Source organism: Lepisma saccharinum, chromosome 19 (genome assembly GCF_977018435.1).
Source record: "Lepisma saccharinum chromosome 19, izLepSacc3.1, whole genome shotgun sequence".
NCBI classification, from domain to species: Eukaryota; Metazoa; Arthropoda; class Insecta; order Zygentoma; family Lepismatidae; genus Lepisma; species Lepisma saccharinum.
The window spans coordinates 71,388,354-71,404,458 of NC_139247.1; the positions used below are offsets into that span (position 1 = coordinate 71,388,354).

General features: G+C 36.2%; 1 protein-coding gene across 1 annotated transcript in view; it reads left to right on the forward strand.

The window, feature by feature from the left end:
- Positions 1-16,105, forward strand: part of LOC146002921 (U3 small nucleolar RNA-associated protein 15 homolog) — a 34,468-nt gene that overhangs the window by 10,132 nt on the left and 8,231 nt on the right. The window contains exons 4-7 of the mRNA XM_083141071.1: positions 1,241-1,364; positions 2,287-2,467; positions 3,688-3,905; positions 5,079-5,380. Coding sequence (XP_082997197.1) covers positions 1,241-1,364; positions 2,287-2,467; positions 3,688-3,905; positions 5,079-5,380 — 825 coding nt within the window. The remainder of the gene's footprint in view (positions 1-1,240; positions 1,365-2,286; positions 2,468-3,687; positions 3,906-5,078; positions 5,381-16,105) is intronic.

Below are 16,105 nucleotides of genomic sequence, written 5' to 3' on the forward strand. Positions count from 1 at the left end.
GGGCCGCTGAGATGAATAGTGATACTCCCAAAGCCATTCAACTCCAAGTTCATTTTACACTATAGTTAGAATTCATTATATTCCTGTCTAATAGAGATTGGGATAAATAAATACCCAGGCAATCAGCTAGTAAAATATAAAAACCATGCCACACATTTTAATGTTTAAATGGGGCTATTATTTTACTCTCTTCCCTCATGGGGGAGAAGTGTATTATTTAAACTTGGAAAGGCTAAAGAATTAAAGAAGGCTGTGGAAACTGGCCACAGACATTGTAAATGGGGAACAGAACCACCTGTAAGAACTTTTTAAGAATATTTTTACATACATTCCTGCATAAAATAGTCATTGATAGCATCAGAAATAATTGCCTTCTCCAAAAAATCCATTTTCGTTTATTGTCTTGCCCAAAAAGAAGCACTCAACTTTTCACTTGTCAGAAGCCAAGAATATGCCTCATCCAGCATTCCCTGTTCTATCGACTATCCAGTCATTACAATAACTTAGCATCAAGCCAAATAGAAGATCTTTTTTCAAATCAGGCATGTTTTACAACATTTTTGTAGAAATATGTAAGTCACTTTATCGCATGTAATTTTAATTTATGTTGTTATTTTCTGTTCTTAGTACATTCTAATGTGAAATGGCTTTTACTCTATTGGTAATCCTTTCTTAAATAATTGACAAAAAAATTGTGTCCTGTGACTGTTATTTACCAAAATTGATAGGTGCATAATTTGTTTTTGTCACAAGCTACAGTCGTTAGGGTGTCTGACTACCATGTGAGAGGCCCAGGTTTGATCCCGGTGGGGGAGAACTGTTTTTTTTTTCACCTGTTCAAGCAGCTCGGGTGCACACCCAGCATTGTATAAAGTGGAAACACTGATGGGTAAAGGCAGCAAGGGCATGGTGCTGATTACATCACCCTCCATCTTCGGCCGTGATCAATAAAGTGTGGGGCCCTAACTCCACACCCCCTTTACGGCTTCATGGTGTGGTGCAAAGCACAGGGGAGTACTTCACTTTTTTTTTTACAAGTTACACAAAATTATTGTACATTTGTGTAATTTAATCTACTTTTGCCAACACAATATTGGTGTAGATTAATATACCTCATAATTCATAGTATATTTTGCCTAGAAAATTAATGGTGATTAAATTCAAAGATATATGCATTGAAAATCCATCATAAAGCCTTGAAAAAAATAACCGAAGAAGCTAATGTTTTTTTTTTTCCCAGCCCTGTGCACAGATGCTTCTTCACACTTGACAAAAATCACATTGCGAGTTTTTCAGATGACATGACTGCCAGGATATGGGACATACCCAATGAGAAAGAAGTGGCACATTTCAGCGATCACACAGTACGTATTAATTACATAGTCATAAACATTAAAGTTTACTTTATCACATTTGCGTTAGACACATATAAGTTTGGTGTTGTTTTGGAAGTTTGTTGCTAGAAATTTGAGCTATTTAGTAGTTTCATCTTTGGAGGCTGCCTGATATATGTTGTACCACCACCGCTCAGGATGGCTGGCAATGAACACATTATTTCTTGAAAACTACAGATGATATTTCAGTCCTGTCCTTTTTGTTCATTTATATACACATGAATGTCCATCACAAACCAATATAGCCATTGTTAGTATTATTAACAAGAGGAGTTTGAAAATGCTGATTTTTCACCCTCAACTTAATAATGAAAACAAAAGAATATGTTCACAATGTGCGACAATTAGGGGTCCAGTAGCAAACTTCCAATTTTCACATTTACCATTTGCAAGGGGTCCTGGGTTCGATACTCTGGTGGAGGCACATAGTGGTTCGGATCACACTTTAAACTGTAGGTCCAGTCCCAATTAGCCTTACTGTGCATAAAGTGGACCTAAAACACCAAATCAATTAATCAAAATTACCATTTTCGATTGCCAGTATGTTTTATGTTTTTTAAAGGGGGGGGGACATTGCATGTTCTTAAAGAGTATTTTTTGTTATGCTTCCCTGCAAAGTTTGTTCATCCAGCATCTATAGGGCTGATTTTCAATTTTTTTCTGTAAATTCCCTATACTTCTTTACTTTGTACATTGTTGTTATTTTTTATCTTAAGAAGTATCAGACTACATTTTTCATTTTACCTTAAGAAGTATCAGACTACATTTTTCATTCACTTTTCTATTGTTGTAGCCTCAGGGGTTTGTCTAACACCAATTTTTTTGTAAGTTTTCGATTTTCTTGTGTTTAGCAATAATTATCAGTACCATCAATATGCTTCTCTTGTTCTAGGATTACGTTAGAGCTGGTGCAGTTTCTCCTGTATCTCAAGATATTATTTTGTCTGGCGGTTATGACCACACTGTTCGAATGTACGACAAAAGGACAAGGAGCTGTGTTTTCTGTGTGGACCATGGTGCACCTGTTGAAAGTTTATTGTTTTTACCTGTGGGTGGAGTGTTTATATCTGCAGGTAATGAAATCTAATTTGCTGAAAATGATTAGTTAAAGTTCAATAATTTTAGTGATTAGATTTCTGATGAGTAAAGTCTCGCTGAAATACACCATGATTGATACTATAAGAAAGTTTGTATTTTTGCATTTGTTTCTACCTCTTAGATTGCATTACTAGAAGTTCTCTTTTCCCAGGACAATTGAGAGGTGTAGACAGTTTTGAGAAATAAGTACATTTAAATAACTTAGTACTATGGTTATTTGATTGATTCATTTTGTGTTTTAAGTCCACTTTATGCACAGTAAGATTAATTGGGACTGGATCTACAGTTTAAAAAGGGATCCGAACCACTGTGTTACTATGTTTATTTGTTCGAGCACAAACATAGTATTGCCTCTGCCAGCAAGAATTTGAAACTTAGGAGATACTTGCTTGTAGCATGGAAATGTTGATATTTCACATTGTTATATCTAGGTACATGCAACTCAATTTTCATGAAAAGTGGAGTTACACCACTTGTGGTCTGAACCCCTCAATTAAGTTTTCTAGCTGACATCTGGAAGGGATTTGAAAAATTGTAAATGTTTTTAGCATTACCTAAATTGCAGACAGAAAATGTCTTGCAGTTGAAGCAGAAAATAATGGAAATTATTTTTTCCCTTAGGAATATATTTACTCTACTACAGCATCAATAGTAGACACTAGGGATGGGTCGATATGAAATTTTGGCCAATATCGATAAAGTACCGATAACAAATATTCTACCGATCTGTTAATAAATTCCAAATGGTCCTTGAAGACCGTGAATGGTTCATTGGCGTCGTTAATAAATGTGTGTTTCCACATGACAGCAATGCAAAAGAAGCTGCATATTTAGATATTTACTTTTAAGAAGTAGGGAATAGAGTTTGTGTTTATAATATCCATAAAAATTATAACAAGATGGTAGAATATTGCACTAAATATATGATACTGATAGATATATATATATATTGGATCAGTAAAATTGGAGAACAGATTTATCTGTCTCATTCGTAGTAGACACTGTACTATAATTTTCTCATATATATTCTTGTTTTAGTCATGTGGAGTTTTATATTGTGACCAATCCTAAAAGTTGCAGAAGTATGCTTTAAAATGCATGTAGTCACGGAAAGAATAAATCACCAGACTTATTGTCTCACATTTACATTTGAAAATCATACTTTCTGCAAGTGAACATTTGATCTTCATTGCAGGAGGCACGGATGTGAAAGTATGGGATTCGTTGACCGGCGGCAGACTTATAGCCAAGATGTCCCAGCATCATAAGACAATCACTTGTTTGAGGCTGGCCTCTGATGATAAAAGATTACTGAGTGGTTCACTGGATAGGCACGTGAAGATATACGACATTGCCACGTACCAAACTGTTCACACGTTGGATTATCCGTCTGCAATATTAAGCATGGGAATTGTAAGTAAACATAAAATGTATTAATGTGTCGTAAAACATGTAAGCAATGTGTACATACTGGATAGTCCTTTAATTCAGAAAATTTTGCTTGAGTTATTGGTATTAATTGAAGGGGAAAGGCAAAGATCAAGGAATGTCACAAAACCAGTTTTTGGAGAAAACTACATTTTAATACTAATCTTTCCTATGTTCTTTCACAGTACCTCAAATATTCGATCGTCTCTTACACGCACATTTCTCATTTCATTCCAGTGGTTTTTGTACAGTTGTTTAGTACAAGTTCCAACCAACAGAATGAGCTGTAAACCTCAAAATCGAAAAAAATTGATATTTCTTGTTTTTTCCCCTTACCCTTGAATTGTGGATTCTGTGAGATTTTTTTGAAACTACAAAATTAAAATATCTGTAGGAACAAAGTAGGAGGTAAATGTGTAAATACTGCTGAATTGAGGTGAGGGGGGGGGGGGAGTGGAAGTTTTTGGTCTCGTGAAATTGAAGAAGCAGATATAGGCATCTACACTGTGTCCAAAAAAATGGGTAGGTATGACAAATTTCAAATCTTTTATTTCATCTGGCCATTGACTAACATAGCCAGATGTCGGGCATACCTGGTACTGCCCTCTGACGCAACCAATGTTGCCAGTACACGTAATTTTTTTGGGGGGGTACTTTTTTATGAATATGCCATAATTAACCACATAAAATCGACGAATCGTTCTTTTATCAGTTTGATAAATATCCACAGAGACCATCGAAAATTATTGCAAGCAACTTTTATCTATGTTTTTCTTCCCTTTGTACAAAACATTTTTTACACCTTTTCCACATACTGAACATTCATGTAGAGCATGGTTTTCTTGTTTAATGTTTCAAAAATATCCACATAGTCAAAAGTTAATATCCAGTGAAAGTTTCATGTCTCTATCGCTTTTTGTACACAAGTTACTTCGTTGAAAATCTCGGTTGCGTGACTTGAAGGATGCACTGTATATTTGTCCATATGGTGTACTTAATTCATGCTCTTTTCCCAATATTTTTTGAACCTTGATACAACTCCAATAAAAGGACTTAAATAATGAAGGCGTTCAGTTGAAATTGAAGATGATGTAAGATTTTAAACAGTTTATTGTCTTTTATAGTGGTGTGCCTTAAATTATTTATTGTCCTCCGCAGGTAAATGATGACACTGTGATTGTTGGGATGGTTGATGGATTAGTTTCAGTCGCTCGCCGGGATGAAGAAGTAAAACCTACAAAAAGAGAAAGGGAAAAGATCACCTACCATCACATGCCTCAAAAACCCAGTGATACAACGGACGAGGTAGTGAAAGAGGACGAAGATGCTGCAGATTTGGCCAAATATGATGAATTCTTTAAGAAATTTCAATATTCCAAAGCATTAGATCGTGTATTATTGCCGTACTGCGTCAATAGGTACCCTGAAGCTACAGTTAGTGTAATGCAAGAGCTAATACGGTGAGTCATTTCATGCAACATTTTTTAATTAAGAAGTAATTGTAAAATCTCAGAACGTAATTTAATGATGGGGTCGTCTGAAAATATTACTGAACGAATAAAGATTTTTCAACTAATACAGTGGAACGCCAGTTTTACATTCCTGGATGTTGGTCTCAACGTAGCAAAATGTTATAAAAATTTTCCCTGGTTTTACATTTTCCTGCATTACAAGTTTTTTGAGTTGGTCCCCTGAAAATGTAAAATTGAGGTTCGACTGTAGTGGACTATCCCATGCAGGTAGCAAATATTTAGGTCTGATATTGAATGATATACTGGTCTCTCAAGTTAAAGAATGTGACAAGTTAAACCTACTGAGTTGAAAAAGTTTATTTAGAAATTTATTTTACAGCAATAGAGTACTTCAATTTCTCTTGAATCTAGTAGATAGTGTGTGTTTATAAAAATACTAGGAAAGGGCCGATATGAAATTTTGGCCGATACCGATAAAGTACCAATATAAAATATACCGATAACCAGTGATCAAAATGCTACATTTTAAAAGTAGCTTCGCTACAGCTACAGCTACATTTCCCAAGAAGTAGCTCGCTATGCTACTCCTGTTCGCTACTCGCTACTTTGCTACTTCTTGCGCTACTTCTGCTAAAAAAAAAAGAAAACAACCATATGGGTATTAAAAAAATCCCCTTCTACTGGTAAATAGATTCTGTTATTTATTATCATGATTCCAGTCATTTGATAATGTTGATAGCAATGTTACTTTTGTTACTTATTTTTACTATAGTTTTTGAGAATACCATACCTATGCAAGTGGCATATCAATTCAAATTTGATATATGGATATTGCAATTAGGGTGTTACCCAAATTAATTATTACAACTATACACAAATAAAATTTGGTAGGATTACGTATTTATATTCACATCAACATATTTTCCTTGAGAATAAATATTTCATTTTTATAGACTGATATAAAGTCAGCATTTTGAATGAAAAGTACCTGTAGCCCTTCGACTACAAAAGGGCCTCAGGTTCGATACCCAGGGGAGGCACATAGTGGTTAGGATCTTGTCTCGATCAGCTTATCTATGCATAAAATGGACTCAAATACAAAAACTAGGAAAGACACCAAGCTGGGAGGATGAGATCCTGCTGCTCCTCCATTCCCCACACTGCTCATCATTCATCATTCTTCCTCGTTCTCACAATTAGCCGAAAGTGGCAGAAAGCTACTATAGATAAGAGAATAATTAAGTAAACCATTCATCCTCATTGTTATGATTGAGAGAAGTGGAAGATTAGATGAGGAGGTATGCAGAAGAGGATAAATGGTTGGTGGACTATATCAAAGCATTCGAAGATTAATATGGAACATTGATGTACCTATGAAATTCAAGAAGGTAGTATACAACACATACTATGTGCCAATAATTACGTATGGAGCAGTGTCTTGGACAATGACAGAGAGAGACAAAGTAAAGATGCAGGCAGTGGAGATTAAATTTTTAAGGAGTCTTTTGAGGAAGACTAGAAGGGATAGAATAAGAAATGAGGAGATCCGACAGACAGTGGGTGTAGTGAAGCTCCAGGACAGATAGATCAGTCACAGATGAGATGGTTCGGACACATGAAGAGGATGGATGCAGAAAGACTACCAGTAAGAGCTTAAAATGCACAAGGAGCGGGAATAAGGCCAAGGGGGAGACCAAGATGTCGGTGGAAAGAGCAGATAGTGGAGAGTGTTAGGAGAAGAGGACAAGATTGGAACACCTTGAAAAGAGAGGAGTGGTGAAAGACCAGGAAAAAATGGAGAGGCTTTACTTTTATGCCGACCCAGTCAGAGCCAGGAAACAGCGAAGGATGATGATGTCATGATTAGCAAAAGTTACAGAAAAGTGACGCAAAGGTAGGAGAAATACATAAATTTAAAAACTATGTATATTAACTAAAGGAAATTGTCGTTTCTGCAGGAAAGTCAATGACTCGTACATACTTTTTGCAATATGATGAAATTATTGAGGAAACTGTCGTGTAAACCTGAGTGTTCTAAACGTATTGTAATTTTAAAATTTGTGAACAAATACTATCGTGAAAATAATTGTAATTCCAGAAACTCTATCATTCTTGTAACAATAATTTCTTGCTGGTGAGATCCTATATACTGACGATGATCAATGCTGTTAATGTACTGAGCCATTTATTACTGGCACTATTCCCTTGTCAGTGGAAAATCCATCGCTCGTTTTTGCACTGAAAGTTCTGTCTTACACAGCAATTAATGACATTTTGGTGTCTCTTACACCATGAATATCCACAGGATTTGTTCCGGTGGTGACGCAAACGAGGCACTTTTTTCGAGCTGCTAGCAGGAATATATTCATATATGTCAGTTAGTTATCTGGATATCTGAATTATTCAGATACTAATTATATAAATTACACACATATATATATAATCTACAGGACAGGATGGGATACGGAGCGGCGATCCTCCGCCTCCACTCGCCACTCTCACTTTTGGTACCCTCTCACTCAGTTCTTCTTTCTTGATCTTCTCTGAGTGTGGTATCCGTATCCCGGAGTAGGGTATAAGGATTAGCTTGGTAGTGGATGGGTCAGAAGGTACGTAAGAGAGAAGAGGCAAGTGCTCTGAGTCTTGGTACCTAAGATTTAAACCAAGACGTTTTTGAAAAATTGATATTGTGAAGTTGAATAGCTCCAAATAATAAACAAGATATGAAATATAAGATACATATAACATAGAAATAATAAATAGATAAGAATATAATAAAAGAATAAGAATATAGAGTAAGATATTAGAGGAATCCTTAGATCCCATAGATAGGAGAATAATAATGGCACTTGATAAATAAGTAATTCTTAGATCCGAAAAATGTTGATATTCATAAGAAATATATTGAAGAGACATCCCCGAAGAATAGGGAGTTCTCTAGCCTCCTCTTCTATCTTCAATCTTCTACTTGCAGTTCTCAACTGGTAGACAGCTTCTGGATACTTGAACTATATATAGTGGTTTCAGTCATCCAATTCTGGTGTGTCAGGTTCTCTTCTAATATATGTAATGTGGTGCTTTCTTCTATTCTAGGAAGCCCATCCTTGTTCATCTTATTTCATTTAAGCAATTATTTTATGCCGAACTGCTTTCTCCCATTAATTGGGCAGCAAGTCTTATGCTTGATCTAGTCTTAGTTCCATTGGGTTCCATGTTTTCAATAGATGGTGGTATTGGAACCACTTGTCGGGCTGGTGACTCTTGACGATGTTTGAATTCCATTTCCTCGAGCGTAGATATCAACTCAGCCAAAGCATTAATTATAGGGAAGGTTCGTTGACAATTAAGTTGTTGTCTTACAAGGTCTGGTTCTAGCTTAGCTCTAAGTTCCCTTATTTTGGGATCTTGAAATTTATTACAATAGAACACGGCGTGTTCTGGAGTATCAGTAGTCTTACATACTTGGCACTGGTCATCTAGATTAAGGCCAAAGCGTTTCAAGTATGCCTTATAAGGGCCATGCCCTGTAATGAGGTGTATCAACCCTTTACTTGGTTTAAAGAGTGAATTCTTTGTCCAGAATTTAACGTCAGGCATGTATAGCTTCGTATGTACTGATCCCGAGTATTGTCTCCATTCCTGTTGCCATCTGCTTTGTAGGACTAGATCAATGTCCTGCATGGTATTCACATCAATTCCCAAGAGCGTGAGTATCTTACCTTGGTCTCCTTTCCGAAACCAATATCTAGAGGCGTGTCTTTGAACCTCAAAATCAATAGGCAAGACACCAGCTAGTATTATAGTTGACATAGTTGATGTTGTACGAAAGGCCCCAAGAATTCTCAGCAGGACGTTGCGCTGTGCCGATCTCAGACAATCCCGGACAGCTTTCTTCCTAGTAAGGAAAGCCCAAGTAGACGCTGCATAACATATACTTGTAACAAATATCGCTTCATAATATTGCATTGCGATCTTGAGTGGAATCTTAAATGCAGTATTACCCATGTTTAAGATATTGTGTAAAGCTGACTTGGCCTTAGCTGTAACACTGTTCACATGAGCTCTTAGGCCCATTTGAGTTTCAATGTGTATTCCAAGGTATCTGATGACTTGAACATTTTTAATTGACGTGTTTTGATATTTAAATATAGGCGCTCGAGCCAATTTTCCCTTAAGGAGGATTTGATATGTCTTCTCCTTAGCTATGGTCAACTTTGATTCCTCAGATCAAATGGCTACTCGATTCAGGATCTTATTAGCATTGAGCTCCAAGCCTTTACGATTGTTCGATCCAGTTATGATTAGTAGATCATCTGCATAAGCAACAGTATCTATGATCTCATCCATCCTGCTGAGAGCCAGCAGTAATGGTTCCAAGGTTATATTCCAAAGGACTGGCCCCAGGACAGAGCCCTGAGGGCAGCCTTTGTTGACACTCCTGCAGATTGTCTCATGTCCCCAAACGAACTGTATTCTCCTGTCTCTCAGATAATCACAAATTAAACTGTAGAGAGGCTTAGGAATCTGCAACCTTCTTAATTCTTGTAGTAAGTATGGCCACCATACATTATTGAACGCTCCGCTAATGTCAATTGTAATTCCAGTAACATACTTATAATGAGTTTGGTTTATAGATGTTATCACACGATTGACCGCATCCTCAGTAGAGCGTCCTTTGATAAACCCATACTGTTTGCTCGAGTTCCTTATTAATGTAAGTCTTTCATTTAATCTCTTTGTAATCAGCCTCTCAAAAACTTTGCCTAAGACATCCAAGAGGCAAATTGGCCTATAGGATTTTACATTGGATGGATTTCTTTTGGTATCCTTTAAGAAAAGCACTAACGTTGCTAATTTCCAGTCTTCAGGAAAAATCCCTTCTGCTAGACATTGGTTATAGATTGTCTGTAAACCACCGAGAAGTTGGTTTTTAGTAATTTTGATTAACTCGTTTAGAGTTCCATCAGGACCCGGGGCTTTGCCATTTTTCAATTTGTCAATCACAGCGGCAATTTCTTCCTGTGCAAACGGCATCACCAGTGTAGGATTTTCATAGGTTAGATCAATTGTAGATCTTATGTTGCTCTGGATTGGTGTGTCCTCTTCAGGATCGTCCAATGGTAGTAGTTCATCCATTATAAAGCTTACCGAGTCCTGCCATGAGCTTGTGTAAGATTTATCATTCTTCTTAAATGGTACAGGAACGAATTTCTCTGAGTTCTTTTGGGCTGCTATTTTATATGGCATACTCCAAGGATTTTTGAGGATCTCCCGTTGTACTAAACAGGCCCAAGATTTGATCTTGTATTGTTCAATAAGCTTACCGTATTTCCATTTGGAATTTCGGTACTTCTCTAAATAGAATCTTCTGTCTCTATCCGTCTTGGATTTTTGATAGAGCTTTCTGAGTCTTCGCGTAATGTTGCGTCTTCTCATGATATACTCTGGCCAGGCTTGTGTACATTTCTGCTCTTTCATCTTAGAAATATGGCCTGGCACTGTAGCCAATATATGCGTAACTGTAGCTAGATTTTCAGATATCGTGTTATCCAAGGTTATCGGATTGTGCCTTATTTCATTTGCCACTAAAGTGCGTAGCATTTCTTGGTCACGCATATTCCATTTTCTTTTGGTTAAACTTTTGTTGACTAGAGTGTGTCGTCTTTTAAGTTTGATACAGTAACTGATCAAATTGTGGTCACTAACTGTCAGCTTCTCAGCAACCCACCAGTTATCGATTGATAACCGCCCATTCATATTTGAAATTGTTAGGTCAATATTAGATGTTGCTCCTGCTCTATTTGCGTAGGTTGGAATATCAGATCTTTTGTTTAAAACATGTAAATTTTTACTGGCCAGTAGGTCTTCCAGTTCCAAGCCGCGGTCATCTGTGACCTTGCTAAACCAATGCTTTGATTTAGCATTCGAGTCCATTCCAATTATGATGTTAATCATGGATAGGTCAGTAACAATTCTCTCCAGTTGATCCAGATAGGGTTGTATAGGATCTTTATACTGGCAGTACATATTTACTATTATCCAGCTATCGTCTCCTAAGCAAATTTTTGTTACTATACAGTGAGATGTTGAATAATTATTTAACCAAAATATTTGTAAGTCACTATTGGCAATTATAGTAAATGTCATTGGTTTGTCAGATATTGAGTAGACTTGCATTCGACTGGGAATGCCAACTGGTTTTCCTTTCAGGTGGTAAGGCTCCTGAATAAGAGCAATGTCTATATTATGAGTATTAATATAATTTATCAGTTCTTGGGTTGCTATCTTAGAACCCTGCGCATTGATTTGGATCACTTTAATTTCATCAAAAGTTTTGCTATGTGCATCTAGAGGACGGTTATCCATAGTTAATTTTAGAAATAATTCTATCTCTTATCTCTCTATAGGTTGGACATTCTTCTTTAGCGCAATTTCTATCTCGTATTTTACAGGGTATACAAATCCATATATTTGCTGACGGACAGTTTTCCTCTGCATGGGATTCTCCACATTTCCCACACACTGTCTCTTTATTACAAAACTTACTAATGTGACCTAAATCTTTACATTTAAAACATCTTGGCACCGAAATAAAATCCCTAGCAATAGCCACTGAGAAGTGTAAAAACAGTCTACCTTTACTTAGGATTAGGTTTCTCATGTTTGGTGATGCTTCTAAAACTACATGAGATGAGGCCTGATTCCGCCTACCAGTCTGAAACCTAAACCTCAAGTTGTTATACATTTCCTCATCAGTCATAATTTCACTAAAGTTCATATGGTACAATTCATCCATTAATTCCTCATCCTTGTACGACTTAGATATATCGTATAGAATTACCATAGGATTTTTCTTCCTTGTGGGTTCCATCTGTAGTCCACATTGAAGAAGTTTAGGGTTATCTCTCATACGCTTAAGTTCCTGGTCAGATTCCAATTCGACTATTAAAAGTTCTTTAGTTGAACGCATGTTGGTGATGCGTATCTTATCTTCTGCAGGATTTATGTTCGACGTAATTACCCTTAGAATATCTTTCGGTGTTTTTTCTTTCGCTTTGATGAATAAAGTTGGTTTAAGAGCTTTTGAGGGTTTAGGTATTTCTGGTATAGTATTCATCTTTAATTTTCCAGCATAAGTTGAATTCTCATTATTTTCATTTTGTGTATTTAATGTTTCTCTTGATCTCAGTATCTCTTGGAGATATTGCTTATCTTTCTTAATCTCATCGTTAACTGCGAGGGTAACCTCTAACTTAGTCTTCAGATCTTCATATTCCGCAAGTATTTTGCTAATAATGTCTGTCATCAAGGTTTTTGAGGTGACAGATATCTTTTCGCGGGCTATCCCCGCATGAAGTTCCTTTATGTGGAAACAAATCATACTCATGTTATCATCCTCTTGCTGGGCTCCTTCCGTAGTTGGTTCCTCCATATTAAGCTGGTTATTATCATCCTCATTTCTCTCGGCTCTAGACAATCTAGATAATCTGTATCTCCATGTAATAGACTGTCTTTATGAACCTCCTGCAAAATTAAGGGTTATTGTCGATTTTTTCTGACGCTGTTGCCACATTCAAAATTCACCTCAAAATGCTGAGAAAAAATGTAGCTGTAGCGAAATTTTCGCTACAACTACAGGAATTTTGTAGCTTCACTACCGCTACAACTACAATTTTCTAAATGTAGCGTCGCTACAGCTACAGCTACAAATTTTGTAGCTAGCTACAGTAGTGACGCTACAAGTAGCTCGCTACTTCTGACCACTGCCGATAACCGATATTCTACCAATCCGATATAAAATTAGATGTGGTTCTTGAAGAACCTGAAATGTTCATTGATCTCCTTAACAAATGTGTGTTTTGAGGTGACTGCAGCGCAAAAGAAGTTGAATATTTAGACAATTACTTTTGTAGAAAGTAGGGCATTGAGATTATCCATAAAAATTACAACAAAATGGCACAATTTCGCACTAAATTATAAGATATTTATCGATATATCGGATCGGTAAAATAATCGGCAATTTTACCAATATGCCTATATCAGCCGATACCGATAGAGTACCGATTAATCGGTCCCATCCCTAAAAAATACTAAATTATTATTTCAGTCGTTTTACTGATATATTGATAGGAAAACTTTTTTTTCCCTTCAGTTGTCGATGTTACAACATTTAATCATCAAATTTTACTAGAAAAATTACTACTGTACATACCTTAGTATGGAGCTTTAGTTGTTAGCTTCTGTTTCATCAGGAGTACATTGTGTGCTCACGTGTTACAAACATTGAAGTGATAAAATTAGGCTGGTGTCCAAATAATACAGGAATTGATAAAAGCTTTTCTCTCTCTCTTTTCTTTTATTTCTTTCAACTCCAGAATTATGTTTTGGGGAATGAAAAATGCAGTTATTCATGCACATATTCTCTGAAGAGGTTCACAAAACTTATTTCTCTTGTTCGAGTAATGGCTACTTCATGCACATGTTCTCTGAAGAGGTACACAAAAACTTATTTCTCTTGTTCGAGTAATGGCTACAAAATGGAAGTGACCACCCAAATTAATCAAACAGTAGAAATCTGTAATAACCGTAAACTACAGGAAAATAATAGTAGAAATCTGGTTTGCAGAAAAAGTAAGTACCTCTTCTGAGTGTATACATGTGTTTGATGCATTTTTTAAAATTTAAAAGTAGAATTTTCTTTGATATTGTGTTTATCCAGAGGATCAGAATTTTTGTCTTACATTGTAAGCATTTTGATTCCCATGCTTAACATTGATATCGAGCATGGAATTTCTGCATGTGGTAAAGCACAGTCAGACAAGTTGGGATGGGGCCAAAATGCCTAATGCCAATAGTTCCATATATATGAAGCAAAGTCACAGTTATTGATGTGTCTGTTGGAATGAGGATTTATTTGGTGTAAAAAGCAACAAGTTTTGAAATCAAATGTTAGATTTTATTTTCCATAAAAATGTACCCAAATGTTGGTTTCAGTTTTGATCTTACATTCTTCTCAAAATGCTTGGCTTAACCCTTAAAAGCTGCAAAGTGCAGACTTGTTTTCAGCGGGAAATTTCAACTTCTGCGTGCTTTTAAATAAAATTTTATATCTCTGGAACTAAGAACACTAGAGTTACAAATTATACCTCTTTTCATTCAGTACATATTAGGCTATAAGTCTGAAAAAAAAAATATTTTTCACAAAATTTGAATTTGACTGCAGTTACCAGCCTTCACAGCAGCATGTACAGTTTTGCTCTGCCCACTATTTCCTCTCCCTTCTCTGATGCTATGCACACCCTTGCTCCAGAAATAACTGTGTCAGGAAATAGTTGACTGGATCAAAAACTATTTAACAATTCTGTTAACATAATATGTTCTAAAATATTCGTCCAACAGTTTGATTCTACAGTATTCTTCCAGGAGGGTGTAATAGTTAATGATGTTGCTTTGTGATCAGTTTTCAGGGTTGCATTCCGTGATGAGGAGGCACATACTTTGGTGTATCCGAGAATCACACTACCGAGGGGTGGGGGTACAAAATATGTTATGACCAGTGTTTTTTTTTCTGGGAGTCAACAACGGTACTCCATATTGGCATCTTATTATAGGTGAGGAGTAATAACATTTTATTCTAACAAGAGGAATGCCTACTATCTCAGAAGTCCTGGGTTCGAATCCCAGCCTGGGCTTGGGTATTCTTTGTGTCCCTTCATCATATCATCACTCGTTCTCATCTTTGCGATTAGCCAAATGTGGCAGAAAAGAGGAGTAAAATAAAGAAAGTCAATGAATCAATCACTGAAACAAACAAGAGAAATGCATATGCATGTGTGTGTGCTTGGATGCATCATCGTTTATGATCATAACACAATGTTGAGTAGTCGTTATGATGAACACATTAACAAACAACACGGTAACATATCAACTTGAATGGTACCGGAACTTTCCCCCCCCCCCAAAAAAAAAAACAATAATAAACTTTTTACAGACTTAATTTTAACAATCAGGTTTGCTACCTTCTTCCTACATAATGTACTCAAATTTAGGCATGTCAAAGTATATGTTTTTCAAGATTAAGCACATTTTTAGTTAATACGATTAGTGAATATTCCATTCTGAACTTCGCCAGCCCCGTGGCAGAGTGGTTCGCACATTACGCTACGATACTAGGGGTCCGATGTTCAAATCCCAGCCAGGGCATGGATGTTTGTGAGTGTCCATTCATCAATTTCATCATATCACTCATCCCATCTGCGCAAATTAGCAAAAAATGGCACAAAAAGCGAAGTAAAATAAAGTAAATGAATCAAAACCATTCTGAACTTGAGTTTATGAAACAAATTTATTTTGTGAATGCAGTGTTGTGCCTATGTTGGAATGAATTATGCTACAGCTACAAAAACTTTTTTTTATCTCATTTATTAATGCCATAGACCATTAAATAATCCAAAAATACTATGTAACACATTGTTTTAAATCTGCTACAATACAGTTTGTTCACAATTGTGTTTTCCCATCATTTTTCTGGATGTTTCAAGCAAAAATACCTCCTCCATGTTTGCCATATTTAATAGTCTGGCTGATTTCATCCAAATGAAATACCTTATACATCTTTCAAAATATCTGGCTGCTATGAGAATGGCAATTTCTATGGTCAAAACATTGGTGACCTCCAATTTGGTCCACAATGATCCCCAAACGTGCACTATA